This window comes from Capra hircus, chromosome 14 (genome assembly GCF_001704415.2).
Source record: "Capra hircus breed San Clemente chromosome 14, ASM170441v1, whole genome shotgun sequence".
NCBI lineage: Eukaryota > Metazoa > Chordata > Mammalia > Artiodactyla > Bovidae > Capra > Capra hircus.
In genome coordinates, this window is record NC_030821.1 from 73,611,293 (window position 1) to 73,626,897 (window position 15,605).

The following is a 15,605-nucleotide window of genomic DNA, read 5'->3' on the forward strand; positions in this document are numbered from 1 at the left end:
CAGTGCAATTCTCTGTAGGAGGGCCCCCAGGGAACGAGGCTGTTGAGATTTTCAGTGCCCCAGGGGGCCCAGGGAAGCTGAGAACTCTCAGGGTTCAGCTATTCCTGTACACTGAAGAAGGTCCCACCTAGAGGGTTGACAGCACCCTGTCAGGAAGCACTGTTGGGGCTGAGAAAGAGTAAGGCAATTGCAGCAGATCTGGGTGATAAATGCCTGGATGTGCATATGGTAATTCTCCCTGTGGACAGCTTGCCTAACTGTTCTCAGAGCCTTGGATATACAGAGTTTCTGGCCATTCATTATGCTGTATAAATCTTTCCTTCACAAACTGAGCTTGCTTTGAATTTCCAGACAGACTTCCAGAAGGAGAATCACTGGGCCCAAGAGGGTGGATGTCTGAATGCCCTTGTTACAGATCCGTCAAATAATTGTTCTCTGGAGTGTGCTGACTCTCAGGATCTTTGCTCTGAGAAAGCAAAGATGGACATTTAAATGAATACACTGGCCCCTTGGGTACCATGGAGGGTGGCGGGTGGTTCTGAGTTTTGTGTGAGGAGCTCACAGGATGCTGGGTGACGGAAGCCTTGGCTCAGTGACCCTCAGAGTGAATCCGTGGACCAACAGGGTCAGCATCACCTGGGAACTTATTAGAAATGCTGGATCTTGGGCCCCAGCCCACACCTGCTGGACCAGACACTCTGGGCGTGAAGCTCACACAGTGTGGGTCACCAAGCCCGCCAGGGGATTCCAATGTCCTCTGAAGGCTGGGAACCAGGCTCTAGAATGATGACCGGGAGCAGCTGCTTATAGGCAGATGGAGCCAAGCAGGATGGACACATGATAACTGAGGCTCTAGAACTAATGGAGGCTGGGTCACGGCGTGTCTGACCTAAGTCAGGAGGCAGAGGAGGAGATGGGATGGCAGGGGACCCAAACCGGGGCTCTGGGGCCCAGATGGAACATGACTCTGACTCGAGGCTTTTGTGGAGGCAGACAAGCCTGAGCATCAATGACAAGGATGCGTTCCTATGAAAGACTGATTTTTTTTTTTTTAATTTTGCTTCACCTACAATTTCAGTAGTGCTGAAATTTTAAATTTTATTTTACTTTATTTTATTTTTTTCTTTTGGCCATGCCCCAAGGCATGTGTGATCTTTGTGGGCTGGGGAAGCCAGGCATGGAACCCACAGCCCCTGTGTTGGAAGCTCAGAGTCTTAACCACTAGACTGCCAAGAAGTCCCTAAAAGGGCGATATTAAGAGTAAATAGTGGCCAGCATTTATTGAGTGCTTACTGTATGCCTGAAGCGTCACATATACTAACTCATCTAAGCCTCAGAGCCCTAAATGAGATACTCTCATTACTCCCATTTTACAGACAGGGAAGCTGAGGACAAGGAAGCTCACCCTGGGTTCCTGACCCTTGACCCTGAGCCTCACCCATGACCCTTGACTGCTGACCATGCTGCACTGTAGCTCAGAGAGGGAGAAGGTCTGGCTGCACTCCTGGTCTGGGCCGTTGGGAGAAAAGGATGTTGTGGCTTTGAGGACTGTGATCTGTTCAGCAAGAGGAGAGGCAGGGGAGGGGGCAGTTAGCACTGATGGGCAGCTCCTGGATGTGTGCAGTTTCTCGTTTAATTCCAACATCATCGCCTCATACCAGTGCCCAAAGCTGGGGATAGAAGAAGCCAGATCACTTGTCCATTTGCCCTGCTTCTGAGAGGCACATGGAGGTTGGAGCCCGGGCCTGTCTGCCCACCTACTCCAGGTTCTGTCCACCTGCCACGCTGCCTGCCATGAAGAGCTGCCGTCTTGTGGCCTTCACCCTGTGCCTGGCCCGATACTACCTCCTGTCATGCTCACACGCAATTCTCAGCGTAGGCTGTGTCATCCCCATTGTACAGATGTGGAAACTGAGGCCCAGAGGGGCTAAGTGCTTCCCCTAAGTGAGTCAGCTAAGCAGCGATAGTGGATATTTCCCTTGTTCACCACGCATCTCTAGGTGACCACTCTCTGGAACATGGCTGGTCTGTACTTTTGCACCTCTGGCTTTGGCAAATGGTGTGAAAATAAGTGCTATGTGTTACTCATAGGCAAAGCTGTGAGAGCAGGGGTAGCCTTGTCTTTTCCCTGCTGCAGCGTCTGGGAGGCAGGGGTGTGATGGAACCTCCCCTTGCCTAGGGCTTGAAGGGGGTTGACACAGAGGAGAGCCCTCAGTATCTTCAGCAGGCCCTTGGTTGCTTTAAGCCCCTGAGTTGTTAGGATGTTCCTTCATCTCAACCCACCCCGTCCTGACCACACAGGAGTGGGACCAGGCGCTGGGCACACTGTCTTGCCTTCCACGCACGACTTTGTGCCACCAAGTAAGACCACTGTTCCTGCCTTTGGGGCTCAATGATCCAAAGAGTCACAAAGGGCTAAAAGGCCGTCTTTGTCTTCTTTTCAGATTCTCAAAGTGACACTCCCAGTTTTTGCCCTTCGGTGGCTCTGCCTGCCCTCGAGGAGAATGGTGAGTCCTTGGTCTTATTTGTCTCTCCTGTGTGAGGCTGACTTTCTCCTCGCTTCTGTCCAAGAGTTTATAGCTCACGGGAACCCATCACGTTTCTGACCTCAAGCTCCTCTCGGTTAGACACATGCATGGAAAGGGCAAATACAAGCACCACAGCCATTTCCTAGATGAGGAAACTTGGAATGGTTAAATGACGGTGAAGCAACGCAGCCAAGCAGAGGCCGGGTGGGACAGGAGCCCAGTACAATAAGTCCGCCACACGTGTATGAGTTCCATCCCAAGAGCGTGTTCGAGTCTGACAAAGTTAGCCTAGGTCCCCAGCTAACACAGTGGGCTATACAGTAGTGTACTATAATAGGTTTATAATGCTTTTTGCACAAATAATGCATACGAAACAAACACAAAAAGTGAAACGTGTTTAACCTTACAGTCCACTACCTTGAAAAGTATAGTAGTCCAGCGCTACAGCTGGTGCGTCTCAGCAGTGCCAGCTATTTCACCGCTGCCTTTGCTCCTGTTTCTGGACATCTTGGGCTGGAAATAAAGATACTGCATCACTGTGCTCTGTGCAGTTCTGTACAGTAAAGTACACAAACTGCCGCTTGTAGAGGATGCACGCACCTGACCATGTACGCCAGGCGCGTGAACTAGCTTACGTGATTGGGCGTTCGCACGGACGTTTACATCTTTGAAAGTCTGCAGCTTGAAGGTCCGCATGTAGGGGGTTTCCTGGCACTCCTGATTTCGTTCTAAGGTTTGCTTTCAGCGTGTGGCGTGGTGACGAGGCCTGCACAACCCTGGGACTGTGTCGGAAGCCGTGGTGTTTGGGCCCAAAGTGAAAGGAGTCAGCTCTTCTATGTGCAGAGGAGTTGGCGCTCAGAGCCCCGGGTGCCCCCGAGTGGCACAGTGACCTCTGAGGCCGGGCACTGGCCCCGAGCCCAGGAGCACGGGCAGGCTGAGGCTGATGTCCCTCCCACACCTGGCCCCGTGCCCGCCACTGCTGGCCCCATGTGCTGCCCGGGCAGTGGGAAGTGTGGGGCGCTGGGCGCCGGGTGGGGCAGGATGGGAGCAGGCAGCTCAGCGTGGGCCTTACTGCGCCTCCAGCTTCTGCCTCTGCTTAGTCAGGAAGCGCGAGGCTCTCATGATTCCCGTCCGGTGACACGATGTCTGAGGGGCGCTAGACGTGTGTCATTACAGCCCTGGCTGAAGGGACAGAAAGTGGCTCGTGTGGGAGGGATCGTTTTTAGTCAAGGCTGGGCTGAGAGTACAAATGTCCTCAACCATGTCGTCACTTCCTTCACTCAGTGAAAAGAGCTGACTTTGTGTATACTTTTTTCCCCCTGAGCGTTCTATTCCGAATATCAATGTCTAAGCACTTACAGATTTCATGTCTAATTTGATCATCACACCAACCTCTAAAGGCAGGTTGTATCTTCCTATTTGTTAATTACAGAAAAATGCAAACCTGCCAGAATACAGAAGGGGAAAAAAAAAATCACAGGATTATTCAGAATTTACTCCGTGTCAGTTAATACTTTGGTTTATTTCCTAATCTCTCTAGATTTTTTGTGAGTGTGAAAAGTAGCTGTAATCTCTCTTCATGTTTTGTTTTTACCTAATATTGCATCATGCGTAGATTTCAAAACTGTTGTAGGTGTGCTGACCATTCGTGCATGCGTGTATAGATTCATTCATTCATTCGATCAAGCTGTTACCCCTAAAGTGCTCCCACTCTGGTGACTAAGAACAAAGAGAACAGTGTCAGCCGTGACTGTCATGCAGTTCACTAACTCATTCCTCTATTTCTGGGCATTTGATTGTTTTTGACTCCTCATCACCATGAAAATATCACAAGAATCCCTTTGTGCATAAAGCTCTTTGCAATGTCCAGATCATTTCCTGGTGGTGGTGGGAGTACCTTCTCTGAAGCAGAATTACTGGGCTTGAAAACTCTAGATTTTAAAACTCTAGGTCTATATTGCCAAATTAGTCCCAAACCCTTGTTTGTAGTTTCATACTTGCTAGCAGTGAATCAAAGTGTTTTTTTTTTCCATCACGTGCTTAGAATTCTTAAATACTATCACTAAGAAATCATTTATTAAATTTATGAAGGAAGTTTTGATATCTTATGTCAAATGTATACTGTTAGATAGGAAGCAATCAACGTATAAACAGCTTCAGGTGATTTTACAATGCTTCCAGTCTGTTCTTGGTAAGATTTGTATCACTGAGAGTTGGATCACCAACAAAAGAAAAAAGGTGTAGAACTCCACATCGCTCTTCATGAATACACAAAGTCTATGGATCTGGGTAGATGTTTTGAAAGTGGAATGAGATGTCACAGTATTTTCAAATATGTCTTGGATGAGTGTGGTGTGAAAGCAGAAGAGGTGTGGGGCCAATGTTCCACCTGTGCACAGAGCTCCCAGGTTGGAATTAAGAGTGTGAGCTTGTTCATTTGATGTGTCAGAGGCAGGAGCGTCATTCTGCCTTCAGGGTACTCTTGCCTCTATGTGATGCTGACATGGATGGTGTGCGTGCACACACATGCAAATACACACCAAGAATATGTAAATCCCTCATCTATATGCACTTTTTATTCAGGGAGAAAAGGAAGTATTTATTAAGTGCCAAACATTGCATAAATCATTTCATGCTCAAAAGAAAGTGAGATGGTCATGAGGTCTATTTTTCAAATAAGGAGTCCGTGGCTCCGTTAGGGTACATGAGCACACTTGGATCGGAACCCATGGGATTAGCCCCACTAAGAGTTGGATGAAAATGTTTGGTTTGAGCTTCTGGAAGGGGTGGCAGAGATGAACTTCCCCATCTCAGGCTTGTCCAGAGACCTTTAAAAGTCTTGGCCTTGTTTCTGTTATGAAGTTGTGTGTATAAGCTACCCCTTCAACGTCTGCTTGGAAAGGGGGATCCTGATGCGGTGATGGGTGGATTAATGTGGATGGAGGAAGGTGACCTGTGACCTCAGGGCCAGTCTTGAGTACATTCTGTGTGCTAGGGACCACTCTAGGGTCTTGGTTTGTGTTGCTCCAAAGAAGATTTCTAACACATTAGCGGGTTTGAAGACAGCAAAGTGAAAGCGTTAGTCTCTCAGTCGGATCCAACTCTTTGTGACCCATGGACTGTAGCCCGCCAGGCTCCTCTGTCCATGGGATTCTCCAGGCAAGAATACTGGAGTGGGTTGCCGCTTGTTCCTCCAGGGCATCTTCCTGACCCAGGGATTGAACTCGAGTCACCTGCACTGCAGGTGGATTCTTTACCCCTGAGCCACCTCCATAATGAGCTTCAAAATGACTCAAACGCTCTCCGTTTGGACTGAGGTGGAGATGCATGGTGCGTGGACAAGCTAGGCTTTGAGAAAATAAGGACAATTGTGCCATCTGTGTGTCGAGAGCCATTTTACTCTCCTAGGGAAAATTGTATGTTTTTTTAAAATAGGCAAAATGGCAAAGATGCTATTTCTTCGTAAGAGAAAAGGTCCATTGGCTCTTAAAAGACCTGTGACAACCAGTCCAGAGTGATGTTCAGGACATTGGAGCCTTTCTGTATGATGGCCACTATCTCCCCGTCCCCTGCAGGCCAAGCCTGGGGTCTTTCAAGGGGTAATTCCCAGGATGATCGCTTGTTATCTACTATTTCAGAAGCTCTTCTTTTAGTGGTGTCATTGAAACAAACGGAGTATTTAGAGTGCAAGCCAGAGGAAAACACAGAATGTGAGTTTTAGAAAATTGTGTCTGTGCTCTGAGTTTCTTTCACCTGAGGAATTTGAAACACCCTTTAAAATACGCCCCAGCTCTTGACACAGGTTGCTACCGGCAGATCAAGGGTGTCGGTGAGGCTGCAGCTTGATAGGGTGAGAGGTGTGGCTGAAGAAGATGCCTGGTCAGAGTCTGCCCTGCTCAGCTTCCCCAGCCTGGAGCTCAGCAACAGTGAAAAAGTCTGAATTCCAGGTTGGTGGAGATAGAAGTGGCTGTGCCAACAGTCCTTCTTGGGGACACACGATTGTAGTCAATCAACTTTGTCTGCTTGGCCTCCATCCTTTCCTGGCTGTGCCAAGGGGCTGATGGAATTCAGTTGATCTGTTCTGCAAATGTTTTCCGTTAAGCTGGAGACAGAATTGTGTGATCCTAAAAAATGCCAGCATTGGCAGGGAGTGTGTGTCTGATTGAAGGAAACATCGGGGCATTCTGGTGCGGCCATGGGCTTTGAAGTCCGTCCACCCGGCTTCCAATCCTGCCCCATCACTTAACCACTGGGCACTCCAGGGCCAGATTCCTCAGCCTCCTCAAGCCTCTGTTGGCCTCTGTAAAGTGAGGATGGTGGTGAAAAATAAGAAATATCAGTCTAGTAGGCTTGTGTTGTAGAATAAAGAGTACAAGGCTCAGCACAGAACCTGGGAAGACTGGGTGTTCAAGAAATGTCTGTAATAATTCCAAAGCCCAAACCCATCCTTTTACAGAGGAGGAAACAGGCAGAGAGAAATAGTGACTCTCCCAAGTCATAGCCAGTTAAGGTCAGAGCTATAAAGTCATGAATGTTTCCATTATTATGTACCTAGCAACTTAATCTGTCAATCACAGTACTAAGTACTTCCATATTTTCATCCCCACAACTACCCTAGGAGGTGTGCACCCTTATGCCCATTTTACAGACTTGGAAACTGTTGGTCAGAGAGGCCCAGGGTCATAGAATTCATGAATGGATGAATGGTAGAGCTGGGATTCAAATCCAATCTGATCCAAACCCAGAGTCTCCCCACTGAAGATGCTGACTGTTGCTGGTTGGGTCCCCCAGGAATCAGACTCGGTGATCAGAATGCAGGTCATTTTTTAGGAAGTGGAATCAAGGGGGTGAAGAGGAAAAGAGGAGGACGGCGAGAGAACCTGAGCTTCAGTGCGGCTTTACTCAGTTGGTCTCTGGGGACGCTGGGATGACCTTTAAACTTGTTACACCCTCACACTGGTCACACATAGATATGGCTGCCCTTCTGGGGTGCCACCCTTCCTGCAGGGGTCTGACAGTAGGGTCTCTGCCAGCAGCTGGGAAAGAGCCTTTCATTCCTGAAGGCGGGTCTGGAGGACATCACAGCCTGCATCTCAGGGGCGCTATACTTTAATGATCTCATCTGGGGGTCATTTGAGCCTGGGATGGGAGCTATTAACAACTTCGTCCTGCAGCGACCCTGGGGCACGGTCACCTGCCTGCCGTAGCTGCTAGCGTGGTGATGCGTTAACCCACACACACTCCAGTTCTTCATCCTTCTGGTCCTTGGGCTGAAAGGGCCATGTGAGCAGGCACTGACTCCAACATTGCCTCATGTTTGCATAAAACTTAAATCTCCTTTCCAAAATGCACAGAGCTGATGTGTGCGCACATACACAGAGACACACAGCCTCTCTCTGGGCCTCACAGTATAGACTCTGTCCCTATTCATGGGAAGTGGTGTCCAGAAGTAGAGTCTATATCCCAGGGCCCCGCAAGGCGAGGTTGGCAGGCATGCACTCTTTCCTGTCTGCAGCCTGTCAAGAGCGCTGAGTCTAGCTGGCAGCTGCAGTGCCCTCCTAGACCAGTGCTTGCAGCGGGGACACCCACCTGTCCCAGCCCCGCGCTGCCTGGGTGGCTGTGACCAGCAGGACTGAGTGTGCTCTGGGCAGAGCCTCGCATTGGGCAGCTCCCCTGGACCCATACCCTGCTGCTCAGAGACCCAGGGACTGAGATGGAGGAACGGCTGGCAGACTGGAATCCTAGCTACAGAAGAGGGAAGTAAAGTGGGACACAGGCGGAAACTGGCCCTCAGCTTGGAAGGCTTCACTTCTCTCCACGGAGGCAGGAGGAAGCCTCGGGCCAGCTGGTGAAGTGCAGGATATGGGGCACAGTTATGGCTCTTCTGCCTCAGCTGCCATCCCCCTGCTCATTCGCTTATTCGTTCAACAAGTGTTCAGTGTTTAGTGAGCACTCACTCTGCCGGGCACTAGGCTCAAGGGCCAGAGCCATAACGGAGCCTCAGAAAGCCCTGCTCCGTGGAGCCTTCATCCTAGTATATCTTTGGGGCTGGCACCTCCTTGGCTCTGAGCTAACATCACCCTCGACCATCCCCATCAAAGCAGCCTCTTTAGCACTCCCTACCCCTCTACCCTGCCTTAGTGTCTGCATATCTTCGTGCTATGAAATCTTCTCCCTTGTGTACTTCCTGAGTAATTGTTTGCCCTCCTCTAAAAAGGAAGCCACACGGGGCAGGGGCTTTTACCTGTCTTGTTCACTGCTATATTGTAGCTCCTAGAAACATGACTGTACCTAGCCAGTTCTCAGGAAATAGTCCCCAAATGAGTGAACATATTTCTCTTGTTTGCTTGCTTGTGAGATTTCACGCTGCAAAGGGTAGATATTTGGTAATTCATGGTTTGATCCTAAACACTTTGCAAAGTGTCTAGTAGACACTCAATCTTATTTTATTTACAATTATTTGCTGTTTTAAAGAAAAATATAAATATTCATTTTGCTCTAGGTTAGTAGTTTGACGCTAATAGTGATTCAATTAATGCTTGTTGAAAGTATGACTAGATTAATGAATGGTAACCAGGTGAACGGATTAGAGATCACATGGGATGTAGGAATCCTGTCTTTGCCCTCCTTAGGTTGTGAACTTGACCAATTTAAGGGATACTTATGAGTTTCCCTGGTGAGGGCTTCCCTGGTGGCTCAGAGGTTAAAGCATCTGCCTGCAATGTGGGAGACCTGGGTTCAATCCCTGGTTTGGGAAGATTCCCTGGAGAAGGGAGTGGCAACCCACTCCAGTATTCTTGCCTGGAGAATCCCATGGATGGAGGAGCCTGGTGGGCTACAGTCCATGGGGTCACACAGAGTCGGACATGACTGAGCAACTTCACTTATGAGTTTCAGTTGTTACACTTATATAATGGAGATGATGGCGTCTTCAAAGAGGTTGTTATTGGACTTTAAAGATGCCTTATGTGTAAAATTGCTGCCGCAGTGCCTGATGAAGTTTGGCCTTGTTGGAATTAGGTCAAGTGCTGCCAGTTCTAAGGGATCCTCTTCACAGGTCATCTTCGTGAATGCTGCCCCTGCACTTGTACAGTATACAACCTGTACAACTGTACATGGCATGTCTAGGAGACATTTGATTAATGTTTGCTGAATAATTGTGTCTTAAACCTTTGTTAGATCTTAGAGACTGGAGAAAACAAAGGATTTATCTTGATAATTTCCTTCTCAGACAGCACAAGTTTTATGCCTAGTCGATCAAGGATTGGCTCAATTGAACTGAAGGGAAATAGGGTAAAAAACAAAATATGCTAACCTAGGACCTACCTTCTTTTGTATAATAACATTTTCCCCAAAAGTGGTCACATTTTAAGAAGTGGGTAAACCAGGAAGATTTAATTTTTAAAAGTGGAAATTCAGACCCTTTGTTAAGCTTTTGAGGGGAAATATTTCAGAATGGTTACCCCTCCTAGGACCACTCTAATCACTGTGAGCAGATTATGAATTAAACCATCTCTGAAAGCAATCCATCAACAGTGGTAGATTTCCTTTATTTTTATGGGTTATAATAATTCTATTGATTAAAAATGGTAATACTATGTAACCAGTGGCTAGTGCTACACAACACTTTTATTTTATTGTTTTTTTTAAATTTTTGTTGTTGTTTGGTCGATAAGTCATGTCTGACTCTTGTGACCCCGTGGACTGTAGTCTGCCAGGCTCCCCTGTCCATGGGATTCTCCAGGCAAAAATGTTGGAGTGGGTTGCCGTTTCCTTCTCCAGGGACTTCCCAACCCAGGGATCGAACCTATGTCCCCTGCATTGCAGCAGGATTCTTTACCGCTGAGCCATCAGGAGCCTGTGCTGGATTCTCTGGCCTCCTTGGTGCAACAGAATCTCATTTGTCAGGGAAGTAGTCACCTTCCCTCCTCTGTGAGTGGAGTCCAGAAGTGGAGAGGAACCTAGCACAAGGGCACTGTGGGAAGGCTTCCATGTAGACGTTGCCTCATGGAGGGGGCAGCAGGGCATGAGATGAGAGGGGTGGGGTCAGAGGACGGAGGAAGAGGCATTACTGGTCCTGCTGTGATGGTGTGAGGTGGAGAGGATGAGGTCCCCGTCAGTGGTGTATTCAAGCATGTTAGAGATTCCCTCGCTGTGGGAGCAGGTAGCTTCAATGGCCTCTTTGCTTCTCTTTTAACTTTTCTATTTTGGTAATTCTAATGCCTGGTTTGGTTACACTTTGAGGCGTGGTTTTTTATTTTCTTCTATTTTTGTGATAACTTACCCAGAGGGAAGCAGAAAGCTCTTGGTAGATGTTTTTAGAAGCAGAAGCAGTGAAGCGGAGAGACCTTGGCATTGGGCAAATCTGGGTTTCAATTCCAGTTCTGCTCCTCCTCTGTGTAACCTGATTCAGTCCCTTCACTTCTCTGAGCCCCAGGTTCTTCGAGGCACTCTTCACCATATCCCCTGCATCCATGAGTTGCTATGAGATTTGGGTGAATCAGGCAGGATGAGTGTTTAGCATGATACCTAACATGTCCAGTGAGTAAGGGGTCAGTGGGGACAGCTCAGCAGCTCCTGCCCCCACAGTGGCTGGAGGGGTGGAGGATGGGAGTGCTGTCTTGAGAGCCTGCCTGCCTGGGCTTAAACCAACTCTGTGACCTTGTGCCTGGGTTCAAACCAACTCTGTGACCTTGCGCAAGTCACCCACAGTCCACTGAGAGGTCATGGTGGCTGCCGTCCCATGCAAGAGCTCAGTGTCCCTAGAGAAGCCTCTGCATTATTGGAACTACTTCGCTCAGCTCACGTTGGGCCTCGAGGCATGTGCGCCTCTGAGTTTCTGCATGTTTCCCCACCTTCCTAGGACCACTCAGCGACTCCAAGGAAGAGTAATTATGCTCTGAGTAATCTAGCTGTCCTGCCACCTCCCAGGAAGCCTTTGTATGGGGGTGGAATTTGGGGCCTCCACTTGATAAGAGTCAGACTTCTTTGAGAGAAATCAGATTCAACCTGAGCCTTTGACTTTCCACTAGGAAATTCTGCTTGTGACACATTTAGTGATTCGCCGTGAGGACGTGGACAGAGTCTGGTTTCTTGGGTATGCTTTTTTCTTAGACATTTCTTGAGAAGTGTCTTTGAAGTTAGCAATGTAAAAGGTGATTGCTCACCAACCACAAGCTCATAACCTCAGTAAATGCAGGACTGTTTCAGATGTCTTTGAAAACCCCTGCCTCGGATGTACATGCTGCTTATGTGCCTGCTAAGTCGCTTCAGCCGTGTCCGACTCTTTGGGACCCCATGGACTGTAGCCCACCAGGCTTCTCTGTCCATGGTATTCCTCAGGCAAGAATACTGGAGTGGGTTGCCATTTCCTGCTCCAGGGAATCTTCCCGCCCCAGGGATTGAATCCCTGCCTTTTACGTCTCCAGCACTGACAGGCAAATTCTTTATCACTAGTGCTGCCTGGGAAGCCTGCATGTCACTGAAGGAAATCAACTGAAGAGTCTGGAATTGAGCCCGGGGAGGGAGGGGGCAGCTACAGTGGGGTGGGGATTGGAAGGGGCCAGTCTGGGTCAAGTCCTTGACTTGACATTCATGCGCTGTGATTTTGGCCATGTGATTCACCAGCTCCAAGCTTCAGTTTGAAAGTGTAGTCACTCAGTTCAGTTCAGTTCAGTTGCTCAGTCGTGTCCGACTCTGCAACACAATGGACTATAGCCAGCCAGACTCCTCTGTCCATGTAATTTTCCAGACAAGATTATTGGAGTAGATTGTCATTCCTTTCTCCAGGGCATCTTCCACACCCAGGGATCAAACCCAGGTATCCTGCATTGCAGGCAAGTTCTTAGCTATATGAGCCACCAGAGAAGCCCCCATTATTAAATATCATGGTTTAAATGAAAATGTCTCACAAACAGGAATGGGCCACATAAAAGTGAGATATTATAAAATCAAATGCACATTATTTGCTTTCTATGTGATCCACTGATCAATTAATTGATTTTATTCAGTTATTATGTACTGAGGTCTTGTGGTATGAGAATAATCATAGCATTAATATTTATAGAGATGAAAAGAGTGAGTGTCCCCTTTCTCCTTTATTAATTAAGGAGCTCTGTTCATTCACTCATTTGTTACATGTTTATGTATTGGGCAGTTCATGCAAACTTGTGATATTGATATTCCTGTTTAGCACATAGAACCCTAGATCCTTTAGTAAACGCTAGCTACAACTTTATTTGGCTTCCCAGGTGGCTCAGTGGTAAAAAAAAAAAAAAAAAAAAATCTTCCTGCCAATGCAGGAGACTTGGGTTAAACCCCTGGGTCAGGAAGATCCTCTAGAGAAGGAAATGGCAACCCATTCGGTATTCTTGTCTGGGAAATCCCATACACAGAGAAGCCTGGCAGGCTACAATCCATGGGCTCACAAAAGAGTTGTCATGACTCTTTTAGTTAAGCAACTAAACTGCAACTGTATATCTATATCTATCCTTATTTTTGGCCACACCCTGTGCAACATGTAAGATTGTAGTCCCCGGGCCAGGAATCAAACCGGGCCCCCTGCAATGGAAGTGGGCAGTCTTAACCACTAAACTGCCAGGGAAGTTCCGCTATTGTTAGTATTTTTATATGCTATTACGACAAGTCTTGGAGAATTAATAAAACCAAGGCAGACTCTTTGATTTCTAGAAATTTAACAGATCTCATAATTTAACAGAGGAAAAAAACATAAGTAACTTCCAATGCTGCATATCAGTGGAACACTTGATGTATTTATAAGATACTTAGAGCAGAAGAAAAACTCCCAGGAATGGCAGAGGAAGGACTCTTGGGAGGGTTTCCGAGGGAAGTGACATGTGTGTTTAATTTTGAAAGATGATATGAGCTCATCAGGCGCATAAACTGACTTCACTTTGCAAGTGCACACAAAGGGAATAGTGAACAAAGTCAGACAGCACCGAATGTTTTGCTAGACTGCCAAACATGAGTGTGGGGTGGTAGGAAGTAGGTGGATGAGAGAGGAGCCTGGAGAGGCAGGTGAGGGAGGCAGCAGACAGAAAGTGCGAAAACTTGGAGGCCGTGTGTTTTTGTTGTTTTCGCTAGAAAATCAGATAAATGCATTTACCCCGCACAGAGTATCCCACTTATAATGGATATTTAGACTTGAAAAAAAAAAAGCCATTTATTTTGACTTTCCTTCTGTACTGTGACCTTTCTAGATGGACAGTCTACTGATACACTGGTTAAGGATACTGTTGAACATTTCAGGTCGGCAGTCCCCCAGGTAGTGCTGCCAGTTCTTAAAAAGATAATGCAAGGAGGGGATGAGTTAAAGAGCGCGAGGATGGAAGTAAGACCTCAGTGTCCAGCTTTCAACATGCCGAGTTTGGGATGCTTCAGGGAGGTATCTAGTGAGTCCTGAATATCTCAGCATGAGGCCTGGGCAAAGGTCTGCCCTAGAGATACTTCTGATAATCACTGGCATGTCAGGGGCATTTTAAGCCTTGGGGGTCATGAGATCACCCTTGGAGAGTATATAGAATGGAAACAGTGAAGGTCAGGGACAGACCCCCAAGGAACTGCGGTCTTTAAGGGAAGAGCAGAAGCCAGAAGAGGAGCTAAAAATGAGCAGCAGGGTGTGTGGGGTCATGGAAACCCGGGGAGGGCCGTGTGGTCAGTACCTTCAAGGGAGATGGAGACTGTGCATGGTCACTGGATTAGTCATGAAGGGCCCTTTGCAGATTTCACTGGTGGAGAGGGAAGAAACTACATAGTAGTGATTTGACAAAAATGGAAACTACAGACTTTCCAAAAAATCTTGGCTCTGCAGTCAAAGAGAGAATGAGATTGACAGCTGAAAAGAGAACTGTGGAGCATTTGTTGGTAACCACGCATTTGTAGGTCATGAATCACCCATGATAAAGTATTGGAATGTATCCTCCATAGGTACCAAATTTCGCTTGTATTTTCATGCAAGCGACTCCCTGAAACCCAGACCCCAAGTTAAGAAACCTAAGGTGACGGGTTGGTTTCTTAGTAGAGAAATGTGGGTGTGTTTTCAAGCAAAGACTGAAGTGTCAGTGCCGAGGGTAGGCGGGGCGTGTAGGAGAGGTGGGAATGAGCGTGTAGGAGATGGGGGAGAGAGGGGGGAAATTGGAGATGGATGTCCAACTGGCTTCAAACAGCCACCCTTTCTTTCAGGAGAAACAACGAGGGAAAGATGGGAGGCTTCACAGAGAGCAGAAGGCAGGCGGGAGTTAGAGCCGATGCCGATAATGGTCACTTTTTCTCTGGGAGGCAAGAGATCAGGCACCTCGTGAGAGTGCAAGGGTCATGGCGACGCCTGGGCCTGAGGAGAACAGGAGACAGGACAACAGCATCAGGCTGCACGGAGAGCTCAGTGGAGGCTGAAGACTCAAAACCTGTAAAGGAGCCAGTCTGTCTGTGGGTGTTTCTTTAGCTGTGCTCAGGTTGAGACAAGGTGCAGCGGAAGCAGGCCCACCGGATTAATCCAACGGAAGGGAAGCGGGTGGAGAGCACTAGTAGAAGGGAGGTTGAAACGCTGGACCAAGCCATGAGAGGCCTTGGTTTATGAGAAGCCAGTGAAGATGGATAACCTGGAGGGGTTAGAGAGGAGAAATCATAGTGAAATGAAAGAGCTGATTTTCATGGAATAAAGTATAAAAATTCTGGAAGGAAGGAGGGCTGTGGGCTGTAGCAGCAAGTGGCACTTTCAATGAGTGGCATTGGCACGGCAATGGAGCTCAGTGCCCTGGCAGAGTTTGGCTGTGGAGGTGCTTGGCTGGGGTGAGTGCAGATACCGTTTTCTGTGTTTGAAGAGGTCAAGAAGCTGAGACCAGAATGTGAAATGGGCCATCTGCTTTACCCATAGATGATAAAGTCACTTTAGCAGTAGCTGGGGGTGAAGATGGAAATTATCTTGGCAAAGATAATAGCTGGCAAAGAATTGGAAGAATGTGGGGGAATGACTAGACATCCATAGTTGGGGATGAGAGAAATACTAGAAGGTTCCATAGCAGAAGACTGTAACCCAAAATGAAGGCAGGGAACTTTATG

At 47.8% G+C, this 15,605-nt stretch overlaps 1 protein-coding gene across 1 annotated transcript in view; it reads left to right on the forward strand.

Annotated features, from left to right (window-relative positions):
- TG (thyroglobulin) overlaps positions 1 to 15,605 on the forward strand; it is a 230,691-nt gene that overhangs the window by 87,774 nt on the left and 127,312 nt on the right. Inside the window, exon 35 of the mRNA XM_018058585.1 lies at positions 2,445 to 2,507. Within this exon, the coding sequence (XP_017914074.1) occupies positions 2,445 to 2,507 (63 nt within the window). The remainder of the gene's footprint in view (positions 1 to 2,444; positions 2,508 to 15,605) is intronic.